The sequence below is a fragment of the Rhinopithecus bieti genome, unplaced genomic scaffold (assembly GCF_001698545.2).
Source record: "Rhinopithecus bieti isolate Rb0 unplaced genomic scaffold, ASM169854v2 scaffold_27185, whole genome shotgun sequence".
Classification (NCBI taxonomy): Eukaryota; Metazoa; Chordata; class Mammalia; order Primates; family Cercopithecidae; genus Rhinopithecus; species Rhinopithecus bieti.
In genome coordinates, this window is record NW_016812512.1 from 972,489 (window position 1) to 994,322 (window position 21,834).

Below are 21,834 nucleotides of genomic sequence, written 5' to 3' on the forward strand. Positions count from 1 at the left end.
AAAAAAAAAAAAAAAAAAAAAAAAAAAAAAAAAAAAAGTTGAGTGTCCATTTTCTATAATTTTATTTAAAATAAATCGCACAGTATGTGCTCCTTTTAACTAGCTTTGTTCACTCAGCCTAATTATTTTGGCATTCTTTACTATTTTACAATGTACCAATAGTGCATTCCTTTTTATGACTAAGTAGTATTCCATTATATAGATGTGTCAGAGTTTTGTATGCGTACATTTTGATGATGATGGATATCTGTGCTGTCTCCAGTTTGGGGACAGCTTTTAACATTTTATGCCATGTTGTTGTGCTGGAGATAAATCTTTCAGCTTTTGTGTCTCTGAAAAGTTCTTTATTTTGCCTAAGTATTTGAAATATATTTTCATTATGTACAGAATCCTAGGTTGAGAGGTTTTTTTCCTTTCTGTATTTTCAGGATGTTTCTCCACTGTCTTTTCCTTGTATTATTTCTGACAAGCAATCTGCAATTATTTGTTCCTCTATATGAAAGGTGTCTATTTTTCTCTGTCTGCTTTTATGATTTTTCTCTTTATCCCTCATTTGTTCAATTTGATTATGGTGTGCCTTACTGTAGTTTTCTTCTTTTTTCTTTGTGCTTGGGATTCATCAATCTTCTCGCATCTGTGAGTTTATATATTTTCCATCAAATTAGGAAAAGCGTTATTCTTTCTATCTCTCCCTGTTTAAGAGACTTAAATTACACGTATACATGTTGTATTAGCCTGTTCTCACACTGGTGATAAAGACATACCCAAGACTGGGCAATTTACAAAATAAAGAGGTTTAATGGACTTACAGTTCCACCTGGCTGGGGAGGCCTCACAATCATGGTGGAATGCAAGGAGGAGCAAGTCACATCTTACATGGATGGCAGCAGGCAAAGAGAGAGTTTGTGTAGAGAACTCCCCCTTATAGAACCATCAGATCTTATGAGACTTATACACTATCATGAGAACAGCATGTGAAAGACCCTTCCGCATGGATTCAATTACCTCCTACTGTGTTCCTCCCATAACACAAGAAAATTCAAGATAAGATTTGGGTTGAGGACACAGCCAAACCATATCACATGTATATTAGGTAATGTGCAGCTGTCCCATATCTCACTGATATTCTGTTCATTGCTAAATTTTTGTTTTGTGTTTCTGTGAATTACTTGTATTTCTGCAACCTAAAGTTTATTTTTTTCTTCATTAATGGGTAATCTGCTGCTAACTTCACGTTTATTTTTAATCTCATATATTGCAGTTTTTATCTCTACAAGTTCAATTTCAATCTATCTTCCATAAATCAACTTTTGGACATAAAGAATCTAGTCATAACAAATGTTTTCATATTTTTATCTGCTAATTATAACATCTGTGATTTTTTCAATCAATTTAAATATATACAATTTTCTCCTAATTAGTGTTTTTTTGCTTCTTTGTATGCCTGACAATTTTTTATTATATGCTAGACATTATGAATTTTACCCTGTTGGGTGCTGGTTATTTCTGTATTCCAATAAATATTATTAAGCTTTGTTGTGAAATCAGTTAAGTCACTTAGAAACAGTGTGATTCTTTCCAGTCTTCCTTTTAGGTATTGTTAAGCTGAACCAAAGCAGTGTTTAGTCCAGAGCTAATTATCTTTCATAACTGAGGCAAGACACTTCTAAGCACTCTCCCCTTTGCCCTAAGAAGTATGAGGTTATCCAGTCTGGCTGAAGGGAGCAGGCACTATTGCAAGGCCTTCATGAACACTGGGCATGATTCCCTCTAGCTGTTTTGGTTGATTCTTTCCTTGGCAACCAGTAGTTACTTCATAGGAAGACACAGATCAGTTCTCAACTGCATACTCAAGGGGAACCCTGGGCAGATCTCTGGTGTTTTTGCTCTTTGCAGTCCTCTTCTCTCCAGTATTCTGAATGCGAGCCACCTTGGTCTCCTTATATACTCAGCTCCATTCCTTAACTCAGAGTCTGTCCAGCTCAACTTGGGTTCCACCTTCCTGGTGCTATGGCTGGAAACTCTCTCAAGGCAGCAAGTTGAGATAATCCTAAAGTTCTTTGCATTTGTTTCCCATCTCTCAGGGATAACTACTTTATTACCCAAAGTCCAGTGACTTGAATATCATTGTTCAAACATTTTGTCCATTTTTTGGGACAGGATATGCATACCTCCGTTTATTGCATTTTACCTTATTGTACTTCACAGATAATGTAGTTTTTACAAAGTGAGGTTTGTGACAACCCTCCAACAAGCAAGTCTATCAGCATCATTTTTCCCACAGCATGTGCTCACTTCATGTCTCTGTGTCACATTTTGGTAATTCTCACAATATTTCAAAGTTTTTCATTAGATGATATCTGTTATGGTGACCTGTGGTTAGTGTTCTTTTTCTTTTTCTAACACTTACCAAATTTATTTGACTATGGAATGTTTCTGAGAAATGTCTTGTAGCATTAGCTTCTGAAGAACATATCGTGAGATATGCACTCAAACAGAGACCCAAAAACTCACCTAGGGTTCTAGAATTAAAAAATACAGATTCCCAAAGCTCACTCTATGTACTAATCTCTGATGTACTGTAATTGTTTCAGAGTGCCACAAACTCTGCCCATTTAAGATGCCACACAGTAACTAAGTGTGTGTGTTCTGACTGCTCCACTGACTGGCCACTACCCCATCTCTTTCCCTGTCCTTGGGCTTCCCTATTCCTTGAAACACAACAATATTGAAATTAGGTCAGTTAACAATTCTACAATGGCCTATAAATGTTTAAGTGAAAGGAAGAGTCATACATTTTTCACTTTATATTAAAAGCTAAAAATGATTAAGCTTAGTGAGAAACCACGTTGAAAGCCAAGACAGGCCAAAAGCTAGGCCTCCTGCACTGAACAGTTAGCCAAGTTGTAAATGCAAGGGAAAAGTTTCTGAAAGACATTAAAAGTGGTACTCCAGTGAATACACAAATGATAAGTGAAATAGCCTTATTACTGTTACAGAACAAGTTGGAGTGGTTTGCATAGACCAAACCAGCCACAACATTCCCTTAAGCCAAAGCCTAATCCAGAGCAAGACCCTTACTCTCTTCAATTCTATGGAGGCTGAGAGAGGGGAGGAAGCTGCAGAAGAAAAGTTGAAAGCCAGAAGTGGTTGGCTCGTGAGGTTTAAGAAAGAAGCCATCTATGTAACCTAAAAGTGCAAGATGAAGTAGCGATGCTGATGAAGAAACTGCAGCAAGTTATCCAGAAGATCTAGCTAAAATAATTGATGTAGGTGGGTACCCTAAACAACAGATTTTCAATATAGACAAAACAGCCTTATGTTGGAAGAAGAGGCCATCTAGGACTTTCATAGCTAGACAGGAAAAATCAGTGCCTGGCATCAGAGCTTCAAAGGACAGACTGACCTTCTTGATAGGAGCTAATGCGGCTGGTAACTTTAAGTTGAAGCTAGTGCTTATTTACCACTCTAAAGATTCTATGGCCCTTAAGAATTATGCTAAGTCTACCCTCCTCTATCAATAGAACAACAAAGCTTTGATGACAACATATCTTTTTATAGCATGGTTTACTGAATATTTGAAATCCACTGAGACCTACTGCTCAGGAAAAAGAGATTCCTTTCAAAATATTACTGCTCACTGACAACATACCTGGTCACCCAGAGCTCTGATAGAGATATACAAGGAGATTACTGTTTTCTTCATGCCTGCTAACACAACATCCATTTTGCAGCCCATGGATCAAAGAGTAATTTCAAGTCTCAAGCCTGCTTATATAAGACATACATTTTGTAAGGCTATAATCACTATGCCATACATAGTGATTCCTCTGATAGATCTAAGCAAAGTAACTTTAAAACCTTCTGTAAAAGATTCGCCATTCTAGATGCCACTAAATATCCTCATGATCCATGGAGGGCGGTAAAAATAACAATATTAATTATTCCAATGCCTATCGATGACTCTGAGGGAATCAGAAATGGAACCTGAAGATCTGACTGAATTGCTGCAGTCTCATTATAAAACTTTAATGAATGAGGAGGCTTCTTAGAGATGAGCAAAAAAAGTGGTTTCTAGAGATGACATCTACTCCTAGTGAAGAAGCTATGAACATGGTTGAAATGACAACAAAGGATTTACAATATTACAGAAACGTAGTTGATAAAGCAGCGGCAGGGTTTGTCAGGATTGACTCTAATTTTGAAAAATGTTCTACTGTGGGTAAAAATACTATCGAACAGTATTGCATGCTAAGAGAAATCCTTCATGAAAGGAATAGTCAATCAATGTGGCAAACTTCACTGTTGTTTTAAGAAATTGCCACTGCCACCCTCATCTCCAGGGCCATTACCATGATCAAGTTAGCAGCCAGCAGCATCAAGGCAACACCCTCCAGCTGCAAAAAGAGGACTTGCCAAAGTCTCAATGGTCCTTTAACAATTAAGTATTTTTAATTAAGGTATGTACATGCTTTTTTAGGTATAATGCTCTTTCACACTTAATAGAATATAGTATAGTGTAAGTAAAACTTTTATATGTACTGGGAAACCAAGAAATTCATGTCACTCACTTCTTTGTGAATTTCTCTTTATTGCAGTGAGAAAACCAAACCAGCAATATCTCTGAGGTATGGTTTTACTTCCTTAAGAGGAAGTGAGAAAGTAGAAAAGATTTTTTAAAAATCACCTAGATTTTCACCTTTGTAAGTTGGTTTAGAAATAGTCCTTCTTTGATAGGGTAATAAATTATGTGAGCGCTGAAGGCTACATACAAGAACAATCTTAGGGCTTGAAGATGTTTTTTACATCTGTTGGTCAACCACCATGTTGGAGTTTCTATTCTCTCTACAATAAAGGCAACAACCAGCCATCAGGCCTATTCTCAAACAGTGAGGAGGAACTCAGTAACATTTGAGACACCTGATCCATTGCTGGATTGATCTATCTCTGAAAAATGTCGCTTTATATTAAACTAAATAAATATTTTAAAAACAATAAAATAAATATATTTCCTTTTGGCTTCTACTCAATAGATGCAATATATGAAAATAACAAAACGCCAGAATTCATAAAACATGCCAGTCATACACATACAGTAGCCATAGACATACACATTCCTCCCTGCAGGGCATTGGAACATCCATCTCTGACAAAGATTTTTCATTACATTTTCTGTATTGTTCAATTCTTTTAATCTTAGAATGTAACCGAATCTTCCTGAACACTTTGAAAATCAGATTTAATGGTAAACTGCAATATAACAAATAGTTGAAAAATAAAATACTACAATTTAATATTGTATGTATTTAAGATTATACCATACATGGATTACCAATTATGTAATGATTTAGGTAACTGTAAAACTATAATGAGTACCACAAAACAATCTTAAATCAACCAATCAAATCAACAATACCCTATTCAGTTTTTACTCCAGATAAGACTGTCTGCTCAGGATATTTTTCCACTACACATATTTGTTACACCAATTTAGTTTGGAATACAAATGATGTTAGTAATGGAACTGGATCAAATTATCCATACTGGGAACCTGGAAGTTAATTCTCATCTGTATTTATTTGTTTGGAAGCCTGGGTATGACAGTCAGCCTGCCCGCTTTGATTTTAGGCTATTCCACTTCAGCACTTCATAGCAATGTAACCTTGGCAAGTTCCTTAACCTCTGAGTTGCAGATCCATCACTTGTGTAACAGAAATCGTCATACCAACTCACAAGGTAATAATAAGAATTAAATGTGTTTATATATGAAACATTTAGAACACTTATTAGGCACATAGCTTGTGTTTAACCAACGTTAACTAACATTGTTTTTTTCATTATAATTAAAATTCAGTGTTCAAATAAATTCCAGGTATTTCCATGTTGCTGGTTATTTGGACCTTTGTTTAATCAGAATATAATGGCAGAATGTAGGTGTTTCTATGCTCCCAGTTATCAGAGGGAATTCAGGGACTGAGACACCATATTATTCCTGCTTACAAAGGAGACTGCTTGGCAGTGTCTGGATGCTGTTGTTATAAAATCCATGCTACAGACAGGCAATAAAGATCACATATCCATTATATAAATGGCCCAAACAAGGCAAAGGCTACTTAAGCAATTTGCCTGAGTCACCCGTGGAGCAAACAAATTCACTCAATCCATCATACATAAGCAAAACAATGAGTTATATGAGTAGCACTGTTGTAATATAAGGAATACCCAAACCTCCAAAAAGGATTTTAGCCATATCCTAGTAATGCTCTTGACTTAGTAGTGCTCTTGCTCTCTTCTATATTTGTTCTTGATTTTATATAAACCATTGAGTATACATTCGTTTCTCTAAGCTATTTGAAACTATTTTACTTTATTAAAGATGACAGAGGGGAGGGGTAAAAATGTGACTTTTCATAATTTTTCCCACCTTCTAAGCCTGAGGTCCTGCAATATAAGTACAATATGAAGTTCCTAAGATGCCAACTAGATGAAGCAAGTAGAGCATGAGAAAAGGAACTGCAATTGTTGAGAGTAAAGAAGGAATGAATGCACAGACATTAGAACCTAAAATAAAAACAAATTTCTAATTATTATAAACAATGAGAAATTACTAACACATGGTAGGAATTCAACTGTGAAAAGTTCCCATGGAAAAATGCCTCCACTGACATCATTCGGGGTCTGACTGCATCAGCCGCATGCAGAGGCACATGCCTACATTCCATTGACATCACATCAGGTGCAAGCAATTTGGGGACATGAAGTTTATAAAAGTATCCAGCTTCCCCTTAAAAATGGCAGTTTATTCCTCCTTAACTTAAATGTGGTTAAAACAAATACTGTAAGATTCCATTTCAGTGAGTAGTTTATTTGGGTCTCTTTGGTCATTTGAATACATCACGCTAAGGACTATCTCTCTTGAGAACATTTATCTCTTCTCAGGGTCCATAATTTACTTCAATAATCCATATCTCACTTAAGTGCCTAGACTAAAAAACTTACAAAAAATCTTAGTGATGGTTACGAGTAGCTTATAATATTTTAACTAAATGCTGGCGTGCCCTAATGCATTAGCAAGTGCCTTTGTTATACCCCAATCTCTCTCAGAGGTCAAATAATAATCTGCTCAACTAAAAGCATTTCATAGGCTCCTATTAAAAGAAACCACATCGTTTCACACTTTTGTGGTTCATTTCTTACATATTTTTAACAGGAAGAATAGGTTAAAGCTGTATTTTAAAATCTGCTTTCATTGAAAAGTATTTATTCAATAAGGACTTACGGTAAACATTAGAAATTTAAATCATTTTAGACTTATGAGCTTTTAAAATTGGATTTTTTGCTACTCATAACCTAAAAGACATTATCATATGAAATTTATTCCACCTCTAATCTATAAAACCACAATTATTTCATTAGACATTTTAATTAAAACAGGAACACCAAATACACCTAGTCACTACAATGTATAGGTTTTGACCTATTGCACACCTAAAAATAAGAGAAATGTAGAGCATTCCTGCATTATAATATTCTTTGTTATACTGCCATGCCCAGAACATTTTTCCCTAGAGAAGTGCTAATTTCCTTCTTAGTTCATCAAATATGTAATCACTGGTGCCAAGTGGCTCTCAGTAAACCAGCTTACATCTTAAATCGTGAACTGCGTTCATTGATTTATCCAAAATCTACAATTGGCTATGATTCATTTTGCAACATCTGATTGCACCTAGTATCTGTCCTTGATTTTAAACCAAGTTCTTCCAAGCCATTGGTGTCTTTAAAAAGCACAATAGCTCCCTCTAGCCTCTTTTTACATACCACACCAAGAGGTCACATTTAATCAAAGGTTACAGGTTACACTTACTCTCTTGGCTCAGCTTCTGTCATGTGGCTCATCAAGCTATGCCACTATCCAAACCTAAGGATGCACAATGCCAAACAGTTGTGGTGAAACACCAAGCAAAAAAATCCATTTAGAGTGCTAAATGACAGGAAGCAACAATCAAATATGGTTTCATAAAGAACCTCAAATCTAAAAATAACTTCCCCAAGTAAAAGCAAAATAAGGCAAAAGAAAATGTGACTGTCACATATATTATTACTTAGTATTTTGTCCTTTTAGCATGAAATTTTTTATTGTTCACATAAACTACATATTTGATAAAACAAATGCAATCTGATTTTTCATACTCAAAATCAAATATGTGGTGAAGAACAAAAAATCCCTCAAAGACCACATGCCCAGATTATTTCCCACAATGGGCAAATGGAGAATACAGTATAAGCACTTTATTTCACTACAAAACATGTTGATATTTGTATACATATACAGAGAGACAGATTTAAATTTTGAGACACTCCTTTCCAAAAACTGTTAAAACTTAGATTTTGAACTTATTCCAACTTGCCTTTTTATGACTGAAGTACCACTTGTAGACGGTATTTGTTTTTCAAAATAGCACTAAATTATGTTTTTAAAATTAATATTTAAGGTTTGCTACCTTGGCCAAAACTAGATTTTAAAATTACATATCATTTGCTGCCAATGTATTTACTACTCAGCAGAGGGCTAGGATGATCTCCAAAATGGAACACCCTTTGGAACTACAGATGATAACACATGTTAGATTTAAGCTATACATTCTGTATTTCCTCATTACAGTTATTTCAGAAAAAAAAAATCTGAACTATCTATCTTTGTGATTCAGTTGTTACCAAATTTACAGGGTCAATATTGCATTCCCCACCCCCTTTGGCTATATAAACTAAAGCTTCTAGGCTTACTACTATCAAATTTCAAATTTGGAAATGGCCTTAGTGACAGTTTAATTCACATCTCATTTTTGTAGATGAAGGTATCAAAGAAATGACATGTTCAAGTTCAAAGCCAGGTTAGTGAAACAACCTGAGCTAAAGCCCACCTCCTTCAGCTTCTCCCCCAGTGCTCAATTACACTACATTGCTAGCTATCTTGCCATTCCCGATGTTATATGGATACGACCTGTTTTTCACTAATTTTTTTATTACTGTAGAAAACACTTTAATTTATTTTTCAGTCCATTCTTATCCCTCCCAATACATAATTTTTAAAAGACTGTTTGGTTGTTGTTCAGAATTTGAGGTACAACAGAGCTGGCCTAAGTTTCTTATTGAATCCTGCCCATGTTATGGGAAGGAAGCACCTGGGGTTTGATCCAATTAAAATAAAAAGGGCTACTGAATTATAAAGGCCTACTTATTTTCTATGGCATTAGAAAAGATGAACAGATTTCAGCGAACCTAATGTTGTAAAAGAAGGTGTGAGCTGAACTTGATATTCTATGATAGTAACAGATGACAAGACAAAATGTGAAAATCACATTCCTGAACTAAACTAAGAAAAACCTACAGGAAGAAAATGTACTGATGTTAGCTTGGTTGATTTTCAGTACATTATATTTTTAATAAATGGAAAGGTGTTTAAATAAAATCTTCCTAGACCAGTTGATATGTCCTAACCTGATAGATGTTTATGTCATTAGATGCTATGGTGCCAATTACCTCCTTATCAACCTTTATTTTCTATTAATAATAATGACATGTGGCTAGATGTGGTAGCTCATGTCTGTAATCCCAGCACTTCGGGAGGCTAAGAAGGGAGAATCACTTAAGCTCAGGAATTTGAGACCAGCCTGGACAACATAGTGAGATCTTGTCTCACTGAAAATTAAAAAAAAAAAAAAAAAACCTGGGTAGGGTGGTATGTGCCTGTAGTGCCAGATACTCAGGAGGCTGAAGTGGGAGGATTGCTTGAGCCCAGGAGGTTGAGGCTGTAGTGAGCTATGATCATGCCACTATACTCCAGCCTGGGCAACAGAACAAGATCCTGTATTTAAATAAATAAATAATAACAACATCTACAAAGTATTGAGTGTTCAACCATGTGAAGGCATATTTCAAGCTATTAAATATATACACATAAAATATATACACATATATATGATATATATTTACTTAATTGTCAAAACAACCCTATGAGGCAGGTACTTGAAGTATTCAGATTTTACAGACAGTTAAACTGAGGCTCATAGAGAGTGACTAATTAACCTGTCTCTTACTATAAAACATGCAGACAAAAAGGATGGAATTAGAACACAGGCAGTCTAGTTCCAGAATATGTGCTCTTAATTACTATATTTCTACACAATATAAAATGAATTGATGAGTATTATTATATTCACAGATATTTAAATTTTGATAGAAAGTCATATGAAAATTAACTATCAATTTCAAACATACATGCTGAAAGGTCCAACACTTCTTGAAGGGCTGTAAAGAAAGAAATATTTCTCGTCCAACACTGAATACATGTAATACATTAATTCAAGTATCCATTTTTGTTTTTTTGGTCCCAAAATAATTCCAATTGGTCCTCTACCAAATAGTCTGAACAAGTACATTTTGAGTAACCGACATAGGTCAGTAATATAGATTTACATACAGTTATTGATTAATTCAAATAATTATGCCACTAAACAACTGCCCTAAAATTTTCTTATGTTAATAACCTTAATTAAGAAAAAGTGACAACTTCACGTTCATCATTTTTAACCTGACTCCACAGATAGAAAAGTTGTCACTGAACCCAGCTGTATTCTTACTTGATAACAAAGTGAATGAAAGACAAAACCCAGCTGTATGGAGAGGGATGAACTTGGACTATTGCTCTCTCTGCATTTCTTAAGGGGATAGTAGGAGAAAACACACCTCACTGGCATATGCTTATCTGTAATGGTTTCACTAATAACCATAGCCCTGAGTGACCCAGCCCAGGCAACTCTGAACAGAGAAAGGCATAGTCCAGGTGGGACATGTAGGAGAAGCTAGAGAACCTTAAAACAATTGAGCCTCTTGTTCTCCTTGTCATAGCTTTGGGCCCTTATGAGCACCCTAAACAGCCAGCATATTTGAGACATTTTGTTAAACCTGCAACCTTATAGTACATAAAAATCTTGATGAATCAGTCATACAGCCCCTGTTGTTGACCAGTTATAAACTGCTACAGTGGAGAATTATAGGCTATATTCAGGAGACAACCTTTACTCAAGAAGGCATGGTACCACCATTTTTCCATGTCCAAATGAAATAATGCATCTTGATTTTTTAAGCAATCAAAGAACAAGAGAAAAGCAAAACAGCGTCCCAACATAAGACTGTAAAATTCTATAAAATACGATTTTTTATCTCTGAAATGTCTCATGATCAATTATTACCAAATTTATATGCAATACAAAAGTACCCAATGCAAACTCTGAATTTCTAGGTACATGCAGGCAAACCTGACAAAGGTGAATAAATTTTAAATCAGTTAAGTAAATATATTGCAAGAAAAATTTAGGAAATAGTTATACTCAATTCATATTTGTCATAAAAGACCCCTTTGAAATCTAAAATATTCTGCTTTCTTTAATCAGGAACAACAAAATCAATTTTGCCTTATCAAGTCTTTTTTGTCACAAAAGACTAATCATTTTATGCTTTGATATATGCATCATTTAGAGTTTTATATGTTTTACTTCATCACTAAATGGGCTTGAAAACTTTTCCTCCCTGGAAATGTACACTATTGTTTAGAAATTGATAAGGAATATGTTGCTCACATAAGTAATATTTGACAAACTACTCAGAGTTGATGATACGAGAGGTATTACTATCATGAACTACATTCTGTCTCAAATTTCATAACAACAATGCTCACAGCATACCAAAAAAAAAAGCCACAGGATCATGAGCATCCCTGTATGAGATAGCTATTTTAGAAACAAAATGATTTTTAAGACAGTAGATAAGTAATAATTCTTTATTAATAATTTAGCTGCTTCTGACCAATGAACACCTCTGATTCAGACTGCTGTCCAATGACAACAGGTTTTGACTTTTAGTTAATATTAGCAGTGTTCCCTTGCATCATGCTAATTATCACACACTGAAAGACCAACTCTTAAAAAAGGTATCCAATGATATACAGAAATCTTTACCTAAATGAGAATATACTGAAGACTTAACATTGAAAGTGTTCCACTTGAAATGAAAGTAGAGCAATGTTCTGAATCTCTTCCATAGTACTACTCCTGGTAGTGTCTGACCCTTTCTCAGTTGTAAGAGATGTTCCTTTTTGCTTCTTAAAAGCAAGCTAAACAAACAAAACCAAATGCACTATCTTTCTGTAACAGGATTTTATCACCATATTAAAAATATCTCTCACTTCGATAATTGACAATTCCAAATATTTATACTCTCAAAAATCAAACAGGAAAGAGTTAACATGACTAATTCTAGCCAGCCACCCTACTCTAATCCCCACTTTCCGGAAAATATACAGTCTTAAACCTTAAATCATAGAGATAAAAAGAATGGGGGGACCACAAATTGTTAAGTTTAGTGATGAATAAAGCAATGTAATCTTAGTTGTCAGCATAAAAAGCATCCCTCTGAAGCTTTGTTCCAACTATAATAACTTTCTGTGCTTACTGAAAAAAAAAATTTTATGATCATATGAGCTTCATGCATGACTGATATCATTACTGTTTATTTTAAGGCTGTCCTTGAGAATCAATCAAATAAAACATTCCCAGTGTGTATGTTCTGCCACCAGAATGAGGAACACAATGTAAGTGCCTCTTCTGGAGAGGAAGTGATGGACCATTCTTCCCATTAGTGTTTCCTATCAAAAAGAAACATCAAATAGAAGCGAATCAGGCAGCAATTTATGTCAGAAAACATCCTGTCATTCTGTGTTCTTGACAATATTTTCATCTCACTAGCAGCAACTCTTACGATCTAAAAAAAAAGGGGGTATCATTACACATAAAGAAGCTTATAAATCCAACCAAAATGAGCTCAAGAGCTTAAAAACACTATTTGGGGATAACACAAACTATGGCATATAATCTGCTCTAAACCATTAAAAATTTCCCATTTTAATAAGTAAGGTTTTAAAGGTCTGAGATGGCACATGACTTCTTATCTGTCATGCTTAAATCTGTATAATAAATATGAATAGAATAAGTTAAATACTCTAAAAATGGGAAAATAACTATTTTCTCCACAAACATAAACCATTTTCCCCACACATCTTAATGAAGAAAGATAAGGGGTCATTGGAATCCAAAATTAAAGACTTTTTTTAGTACAATCATAACTTTTTCTTGCATAATAATATCTGAACTTACTGAGGGATTCCAATATAAAGAAATACAATCTTTCATGTTTAGTCTCACGAAAAATCTAATAATCACCAAAACTCATGTTACCCTAATCTCTGAACGCAAATCTAATACTTTCCTAAAGCAGGTAGCCATCAATCCAGGCTGTCTTTCCCTTCCCTTAGTCAGAAAGACACAACCTTGCACTTACTTTTACCGCCTCCCCCACACTCCACCTCACCACCATCACCACCAATCTGAAGCAATAGGCCCTTCTGTTTATAACATTATAAATAACAGCTTGCCACTTTAATTTCTCCAGCCTATGAACTAATCCTTCATTTCAACATTAAATTATCTCTTGATTTAAATGTTAGGTACAAAAATGCATCTGTGGCACGTACTTCCAAAAGTTCAAATTTGCAATCAAAAAAGTCTGGACTTTCAAGCCCCTTTCTCTTTTATCCAGAAAAAATAAAGTTGTATTTTCAAAGGGTTAAACCTTTTCGTTTTCAAATTGGGTTTTTTGTGTAATTTATTCATACTTAATATCTGTAAAGGTCTTTAACTCTTTTGATAATAGCTCTTACTTTTTCAAATACTTTTTTTCTGTACTAACCATCACCTATTACATGAAGTCCTAAGAACAGTTTCTATAAACACAGCTATATTCAGAATATGCCTTTACACATGGTATTTATTATGTATACTCTGTATACCAATTGGTTACACGAAGCATGTTCAAATACTGTGCAACAGGTCTTGATATTGTGTAAACACACACTCCCAACAAAATGACAATAAGCTTTATAATATCAACAATATAAGAAAAAAATCACATTATTCCTTAAAGAATTATTTACAATTCGTTTGAGAGATCAGAGGACATCAGATCTAATCAAAAGAAGTAAATGTTACTAAGGCCCTCTTACTGGCTTTGCATCCCACCGTATATGTGATAAAGTTGTGTTACAGCCCAAGTGTATACAAGCTTTAATTGATTTATTGCACATTACTGGCTTCAGTGCCGACTTGATGACAGGAAGAGTACTTTGGCAGAGGTCTGACAAGTCCCTATCCTTAAGTTCCCTTTTGCTTTGTGCGGTCTGTTCTCAAAGCTATCAAAGTAAAGCAAATGACAGTCTAAAACCTCCCCGTTTTGCCACGAGAGTGTGAAATCAAATTAAAAACACACCTCAAAACTATTACATTGGGCCACGTTTATTTTCAATTGGCGGGGGAGGAGGAAAGAAGACACTTAAAAAGAGATGGATTTCATGTCCTCTGTGTAGCCAGATCTAGTTACAGTGTATTAAGTTATGTCTAAATGAAAAAAAAAGACTCTCAAGTGTTTTATCACAAAGTAATGTTATTAAACACATCTAATGTTCCCACGCTTTCCTCTAGATTCTCTGATTTTTAACCTCCTTTGTTAGGCATCAAACACCGGGAGAAAGATTTCATGAACAATACCTAGGCAGCACATGATGCCAGGGAATTAATTCTGTCTTCCCCGAGCTGTGTATCCATCATAAACTCAAGCTGCCTTATTTAGCTACACGGTTGCTATATGTAGGACTTCTCTTCCTTGGGTGAAAAGCATGGACTGGCTACAATTGTGTCTTTGAGCGCGCAGCATCGTGCTTTGTGCTGCCGGGGATAACGGATTCTGGGTCTCACACGCATCCGTCACCTAAGACACCCTTCACTGAACCAGGGTCTCGGCAGCTGGAAGGGAAACAATGTGTTGGGACCCAGGCTGGTCTGAGCTACAAGGATCCCAGGAGTGAAGGAAATGTTTCAGGGAGCAGCCCAGGCAAGGGAGGAGGAAGAAAGCCCTCGCACTCTTACCTCCACATTGAAATACTGCTCCGTTCCGCAGACTGTAGCACATAAAATCCAAAGCAAGGTTTGCAAGAAAAACACCCCCGAATGATGCACGAAATCCAACCGTCTTCCAGTGCTGAATGTGAGTAAGATCATAGTGAACTGTGCTTCAATGGATGGACGAGCTCCCCTTCGTTTTCTCCCTCTCTCCCTCTCCCTCCCTCCCTCGTTTCCTTTCAAAAAAAAGTCCTCCGGGTGGGTAAGGAGCCTGCAGGTTCACCCACAGCCGGGCAAGGGGAGGAGACGGGGGCCCCGCGCTCGGCAGCCCCGGAGAGGCAGCGACGAAGACAGGGTCAGCAGTAGTTCCTGTTCACCATCCTCCGGGGTCAGTCACCGGGAACGTGGCGCCCAAGTTCACCGGCGGTTCCGGCTCAAAGCGCCGAGTCGTAGCCGCAGCAGCAGCAGCCGCCGCCGCCGCCGCCGCCTCCAGCCCGTGCGTCCTCCTCCCTCCACCGCCTACTCCTCCTCCTCCTCAGCCGCCGCCGCCGCCCCCAGCTGCTGCGGGAAGGGCCTCCGCCGCTCCTCACTCTCTTGCCTCTGCTTCTCCTTCCCTCCTCTCCTTGCTCCCCTCCAGAATGTTCATCCGTAATCTACATAACTCCTCCTTCCCGGGGTCTGCCTGGCTCTCGGGGCCCTTGGCGCGCGCGCGCGCGCGCACACACACACACACAAACACACACACCGCGACACACACACACACACACACACGAGCATACACACAGCCAGATACACACGGACGCGCGCTTCTTAAAGGAGACGGCTCATAAAGGCTTCCCCACTACGGTAGGGCACACCGGAGGTATCCAGCCCGCGACAAGGGCCGTGGTTTGAGCACAGCTCTTCAACAGTATCTCCCATCCCGCATCCCCGAGGCAGGCACCCAAGAACCTGGGCGGTTCCATTCTTTCTTCTCGCCCACCCCGCCGCCTCGCATCTAAAAACGAGTGCGCCCCTCCCCAGCCATGAGCTGGGTGGGGCTCAGGCTGAGGACCCGGGGGGCCTGGAGAGCGGCCCAACCCCTGGTCCTGGAGAGCAGTCAGCATTCTTGAGGAAGCGGCCCTGGAAGATTAGGGGCGCTGGGAATCAGAGGAGCGCCTGGTCACTGAGCACCGCTGGGTGGTTCGGGTCGGTGGCGGGGCTGACCAAGTTTGGGAAGCCTGAGATAGCAAATCCCGAACGTCCAAAACTTTGTTGGGGTCCGCCGAGCTTGTGGCCTGGTGTCTTCCTGAATCCCCTCTACCATAGCTACATTCCGCCTTCCAGGCTTGAGGAGTAGGCACAGGGTTTTGGTGGGGGACTAGACAAATACAGAAGCTGGATGAAAATGCTCACTTTCCAAGTGAACGGTGGACACACGCACACACTGGGACCCCGGAGAGGTGGTCCTGGGTGCTAAAAGAACATCCGACGGGAGGGATGGGGGTTCTGGAAAGAAACCGGCTGCAGGAGCCAGGGGAAGGCTTGGGGAAAGATGGAGAGGGAGCAGCCTGAGGAAAGGCGAGTAAAGCAGCTGGCAAGGGCGGGAGGAAGAGGCAGCGCGCAGACCGAGCGGGGGAGAGGCTGGCGGGAGCGAGGAGAGCTGCAGGCGAGAGGGGGAGGTGGCTGGCAAGAAGCACCGGGCAGGGGAACTTCAAGAGGAGGCTGCCAAAAAGGACTGGAGCTGCAGCAGTGCGAGGCAGTGGACAGGGGGGGCAGCAACCACCAGCCCTTGGCAAGTGATGGTTTGGCTGAAAAAGAAAGGGGGAAGGGAGCGAGGCAGGCATCTGTTTGGGGGCAATGCCAGTAAATGTGCTTCTCCTTGGCAGCCAGCAGAGGGGAAGAGGAGCCCACGGGAACGAAAAGCAGGCGAGGTTAAGAATAAAGAGTGTTCCAGGTATGACAGCTACCTCGGTGAGGTGGAAGAGAGAATTGACAAGGCAAATTTCGTGGATGAGTTGGAAAGGCAGGAAGCAGGACTACAAGAGGTCATATGTGGTAAGCAGATGGAAAATGCTGAAAATGGTTTACCAAAAATTGTATTAGACTGAAATAACTTTTATCCAATAAAAGAAAAAAAAAAAGGCTGAGGAATGGGACTTTGCAGCTATTGCTGTAAAAATGTAAGAAATGCCCAACCAACTTGACCCAACACCCAAGAAGGTCTCAGGGAGACCTTTCTGACAGTCTGCCTTGTGCCCAGGATGTGCTGCCCACAAAATAATTTTGAAGATGTAACAAAAAGCAATGCCTTATATTGTATAGTATATTAGAATATTCAGAATGTTTCCAGACATAGTATCTCATTTAATTCTCACACCATCTCTGAGGATTTTGTTTTTCTTTTACAGATGAAGTAAATGATAGCAATAAAATATAACGTTCCAGCAACCCATACAAGTGGCAGAGTTCAGATCTGTTTCCTGACTCCCAGTTCAGTGACTTTCCTGCTGTACTCCAGTGACTTTCCAAATAGCAATTCATTCCTACTCTTAGCAATTTCATAATCCATAGGTTGAGATGACTTTTATAAAAGAAACAGGTAGAAGGCAACATGAAAGTAATGTCATTATCTAGAATTTATACAGTGTTCTGTGCCAGTATAAGGTAACAAAATGTAGTATTTGTCAATAAATCAAGAATGATTTTTATGTGTGCATTATATCTAGTAAAGTGCAAAATTAGAGAGGGAAAATGATAGAAAAAAATGTGTAAACTCAGTTCCTAGTCTTTGAGATACTATTGAAGAGGAGCAAGTAAAAATAATTTACCAAAGACGTTCATGAGAAAACAGTGCTGCATGGTGAAGTCCTTGCTAACTGAGCTAAATATTAGAAGACTTTATCAAGGACGTGGAGTGCAAGTTGAGCACTGCAAAACTATCAACAAGGAGGGATTTTTCACCATAAATAACTTGCTTTTTTTCTTTCTTTTTTTTTTTTTAAAAAACATGTGCTCAGAAAAGAAAAATAGTGTATTTGTGTACAACAGGTATAGAGAGAGACTTGTAATGAAATATTGAGTTAACATTTGCTTAAGTAGGCAAATAGGGATTGCTAAACCATTCTAAACATGAATAGATATCCAGGGAATATTGTCTTGAAAATTATGTATGGGAGTGACCATGGGAAGGGACTCCATGCAAAGAGGCAACAATTAAAATAAGGTTTTAGGCCGGCCATGGTGGCTCGCGCCTATAATCCCAGCACTTTGGGAGGCCGAGGTGGGCGGATCACCTGAGTTCAGGAGTTTGAGACTAGCCTGACCAATGTGATGAAATCGCGTCTCTACTAAAATTACAAAAATTAGCTGGACATGGTGGCGAGTGCCTGTAATCCCAGCTACACAGGAGGCTCAGGCAGGAGAATCACATGAACCCAGGAGGCGCAGGTTGCAGCGAGCCCAGATCATGCCATTGCACTCCAGCCTGGGTGACAAGAGCAAAACTTTATCTCAAAATAAATACAGAAATAAATAAGGTTTTAATCCAGCTATGAAACTGTAAGGCCTGGACTAGTGAGATATCCTAGGAAATCTGTGCTTTCAAGGAGCAATCTTAAGAGAAGAAAACTCTATTGAAAATAGAAAATCCTAAATTCAAAAGATAATATCAAATTAGTGATTGGTTACCATGATAAGAATTTTAATTATTTATAAATAGTTATTAAACTTATTTGTGAGTGTTTGATGAGCAATAAGTGAATGAATGAATGTTCAAGGTTATAGAAATACTATGAATATTCAAGGTTCTAGGAATACTAACATAATACTGTTTCGTTTCTGAGATGGGACTCAGAAGGATTCATAGTACAGTGAGAAGGACAGACATATAATAAATATTGCAATGTCATAAGACCCAGGTAATTACAAAAGCAAGATGCTATGGAACAAAATGGAAGAAGTAGTTGACTTTCTGTGATTTTTTTTATTTTTTATTTTTGGAGAAAGGTATCACAAAATACTTGGTTCTCAAGTGAAATCTCTGGTAATGAGAAATGTACTGGGCAGGGAAAGAAAGAATGTTTCTGACCTGTGTGCAGTGGAGGAATAAATACACAAAGAGGCATCCGTGGAACTATAAATAGTTGGTCAGGACTAGAGGCTAGGGTGTGTAAAGCAAGGTCAGAGTCAGAGGTTGCATGAGTAAGTGTGCAGGGATCAGATCAGCAAGAGTCTTAGGTGCCACATTTGAGGCTGTAGACGTTCTCCCGAAGGAATTCTTAGGAGGAATAGTTGGATTTTCACTACCTTTACTGTTTGTTTGCTAATTCCATGCAGAGGCAGACCTTGCAGTTCTCATATAATTTACCTCATATGTTCCATTGAGCATGTAGTATCTACTGCCTTTATAGACCTTCTATCTGTGCTTGTCTAATAAGCCTGATGCAATGTTTCACATATAGACTCAGATGGGTACCTGCAGAAATGTAATTGCTTTCTTGGTCAGATGAGTGTGTTATTTTATCTCTAATCTGTTATATATACTTATCTTTTAAGGGTCTAGAATTATGAAGAAGTTTCTGTTCTCACAAATTAGTAATGTGAGCTTCTTGGCAGTCTTAGAGAGGGCATTGTTTTCCTATGCATAGTTAGATAAAACATGGAATATCATCCTTCCCTTTAGGGTATGAATGAAATCTTCCCTCATAACTCTTGGCACCTGCTGTGTATGCTTTCCATCAGCTACTTTCCCTGTTCTCACAATTTCACAAAACTAATGAACAATCTTAGAATTACATGTGACTAGAGAAAAGAGAACCAAAAAAAGATGAAAATAAATAAGAAAGCCAAAGAGAAGTAGTAATTGCCACTGATAAAAGTTAATAGCAATTCAATGAAATATTACATGGGAGACAAGAAGTCTGAGGAAGTAAATTATATGTAAACCTATCAAGAGGCAAATGACATATACTTAAAAATGAGCAGTGGAGGGGGGCATGCCCAAGATGGCCGAATGGGAACAGCTGCAGCCTCCAGCTCCCAGCGTGAGTGACACAGAAGACGGGTGATTTCTGCATTTTCAACTGAGGTACCGGGTTCATCTCACTGGGGTGTGTCAGACAGTTGGCGCTGGTCCACAGGTGCAACCCGACCAGCCAGAGCTGAAGCACGGTGAGGCATCACCTCCCCTGAGAAGTGCAAGGGGGAAGAGAATTCCTTTTCCTAGCCAAAGGAAATTGAGACACACACCTGGAAAATTGGGTAACTCCCACCCTAATACGGCAGTTTACCAAGGTTCTTAGCAAACAGCACACCAGGAGATTATATCCCACACCTGGCCCAGAGGGTCCCACGCCCATGGAGCCTCCCTCTTTGCTAGCACAGCAGTCTGAGATCTAACTGCAAGGTGGCAACGAGGCGAGGGAAGGGGCACCCACCATTGCTGAGGCTTAAGTAGGTAAACAAAGCCCCCAGGAAGCTCGAATTGGGTGGAGCCCACTGTAGCTCAAGGAGGCCGGACTGCCTCTGCAGACTCCTCCTCTGGGGACAGGGCATAGATAAACAAAAAGCAGCAGAAACCTCTGCAGATGCAAACAACCCTGTCTGACAGCTTTGAAGAGAGCAGTGGATCTCCTAGCACAGAGGTTGAGATCTGAGAAGGGACAGACTGCCTGCTCAAGTGGGTCCCTGACCCCTGAGTAGCCTAACTGGGAGACATCCCCCACTAGGTGCAGACCGATACCTCACACCTCACACGGCGGGGTACACCCCTGAGATGAAGCTTCCAGAGCAAGAATCAGACAGCAACACTCGCCATTCAGCAATATTCTATCTTCTGCAGCCTCCACTGCTGATACCCAGGCAAACAGGGTCTGGAGTGGACCTCAAGCAAACTCCAACAGACATACAGCTGAGAGTCCTGACTGTAAGAAGGAAAACTAACAAACAGAAAGGACACCCACACCAACACCCCATCAGGACATCACCATCATCAAAGACGAAAGACAGATAAAACCAGAAAGATGGGGAAAAAGCTGTGTAGAAAAACTGGACATGCAAAAAATCAGAGCACATCTCCCCCTCCAAAGGAACACAGCTCATCACCAGCAACAGAACAAAGCTGGACGGAGAATGACTTTGATGACTTGAGAGAAGGCTTCAGTCCATCAAACTTCTCAGAGCTAAAGGAGGAACTACGTAACCAGTGCAAAGAAACTAAAAACCTTGAAAAAAATTGGATGAAAGGATAACTAGAATAATCAATGCTGAGAAAACCTTAAAAGAACTGATAGAGATGAAAACCCTAACACAAGAATTACGTGACAAATGCACAAACTTCTGTAACCAACTCAATCAACTGGAAGAAAGAGTATCAGTGATTGAAGATCAAATGAATGAAATGAAGCAAGAAGATAAGTTTAGAGAAAAAAGAGTAAAAAGAAATGAACAAAGCCTCCAAGAAATATGGGATTGTGTGAAAAGACCAAATCTACATCTGACTGGTGTGCCTGAAAGTGACAGGGAAAATGGAACCAAGTTGGAAAACACTCTGCAGGATATCATCCAGGAGAACTTCCCCAACCTAGTAAGGCAGGCCAACATTCAAATTCAGGAAATACAGAGAATGCCACAAAGATGCTCCTCGAGAAGTGCAACTCCAAGACACATAATTGCCAGATTCACCAAAGTTGAAATGAAGGAAAAACTGTTAAGGACAGCCAGAGAGAAAGGTTGGGTTACACACAAAGGGAAGCCCATCAGACTAACAGCAGATCTCTGGGCAGAAACTCTACAAGCCAGAAGAGACTGGGGGCCAATATTCAACATTCTTAAAGAAAAGAATTTT

General features: G+C 38.7%; 1 protein-coding gene across 1 annotated transcript in view; it reads right to left on the bottom strand.

Moving 5' to 3' along the window:
- The window catches only part of MMP16 (matrix metallopeptidase 16), a 295,760-nt gene extending 280,077 nt beyond the window's left edge, over positions 1–15,683 (bottom strand). The window contains exon 1 of the mRNA XM_017896416.1: positions 15,036–15,683. Within this exon, the coding sequence (XP_017751905.1) occupies positions 15,036–15,167 (132 nt within the window). The 5' untranslated portion in view covers positions 15,168–15,683. The remainder of the gene's footprint in view (positions 1–15,035) is intronic.
- Between the last annotated feature and the right edge of the window lie 6,151 nt (positions 15,684–21,834).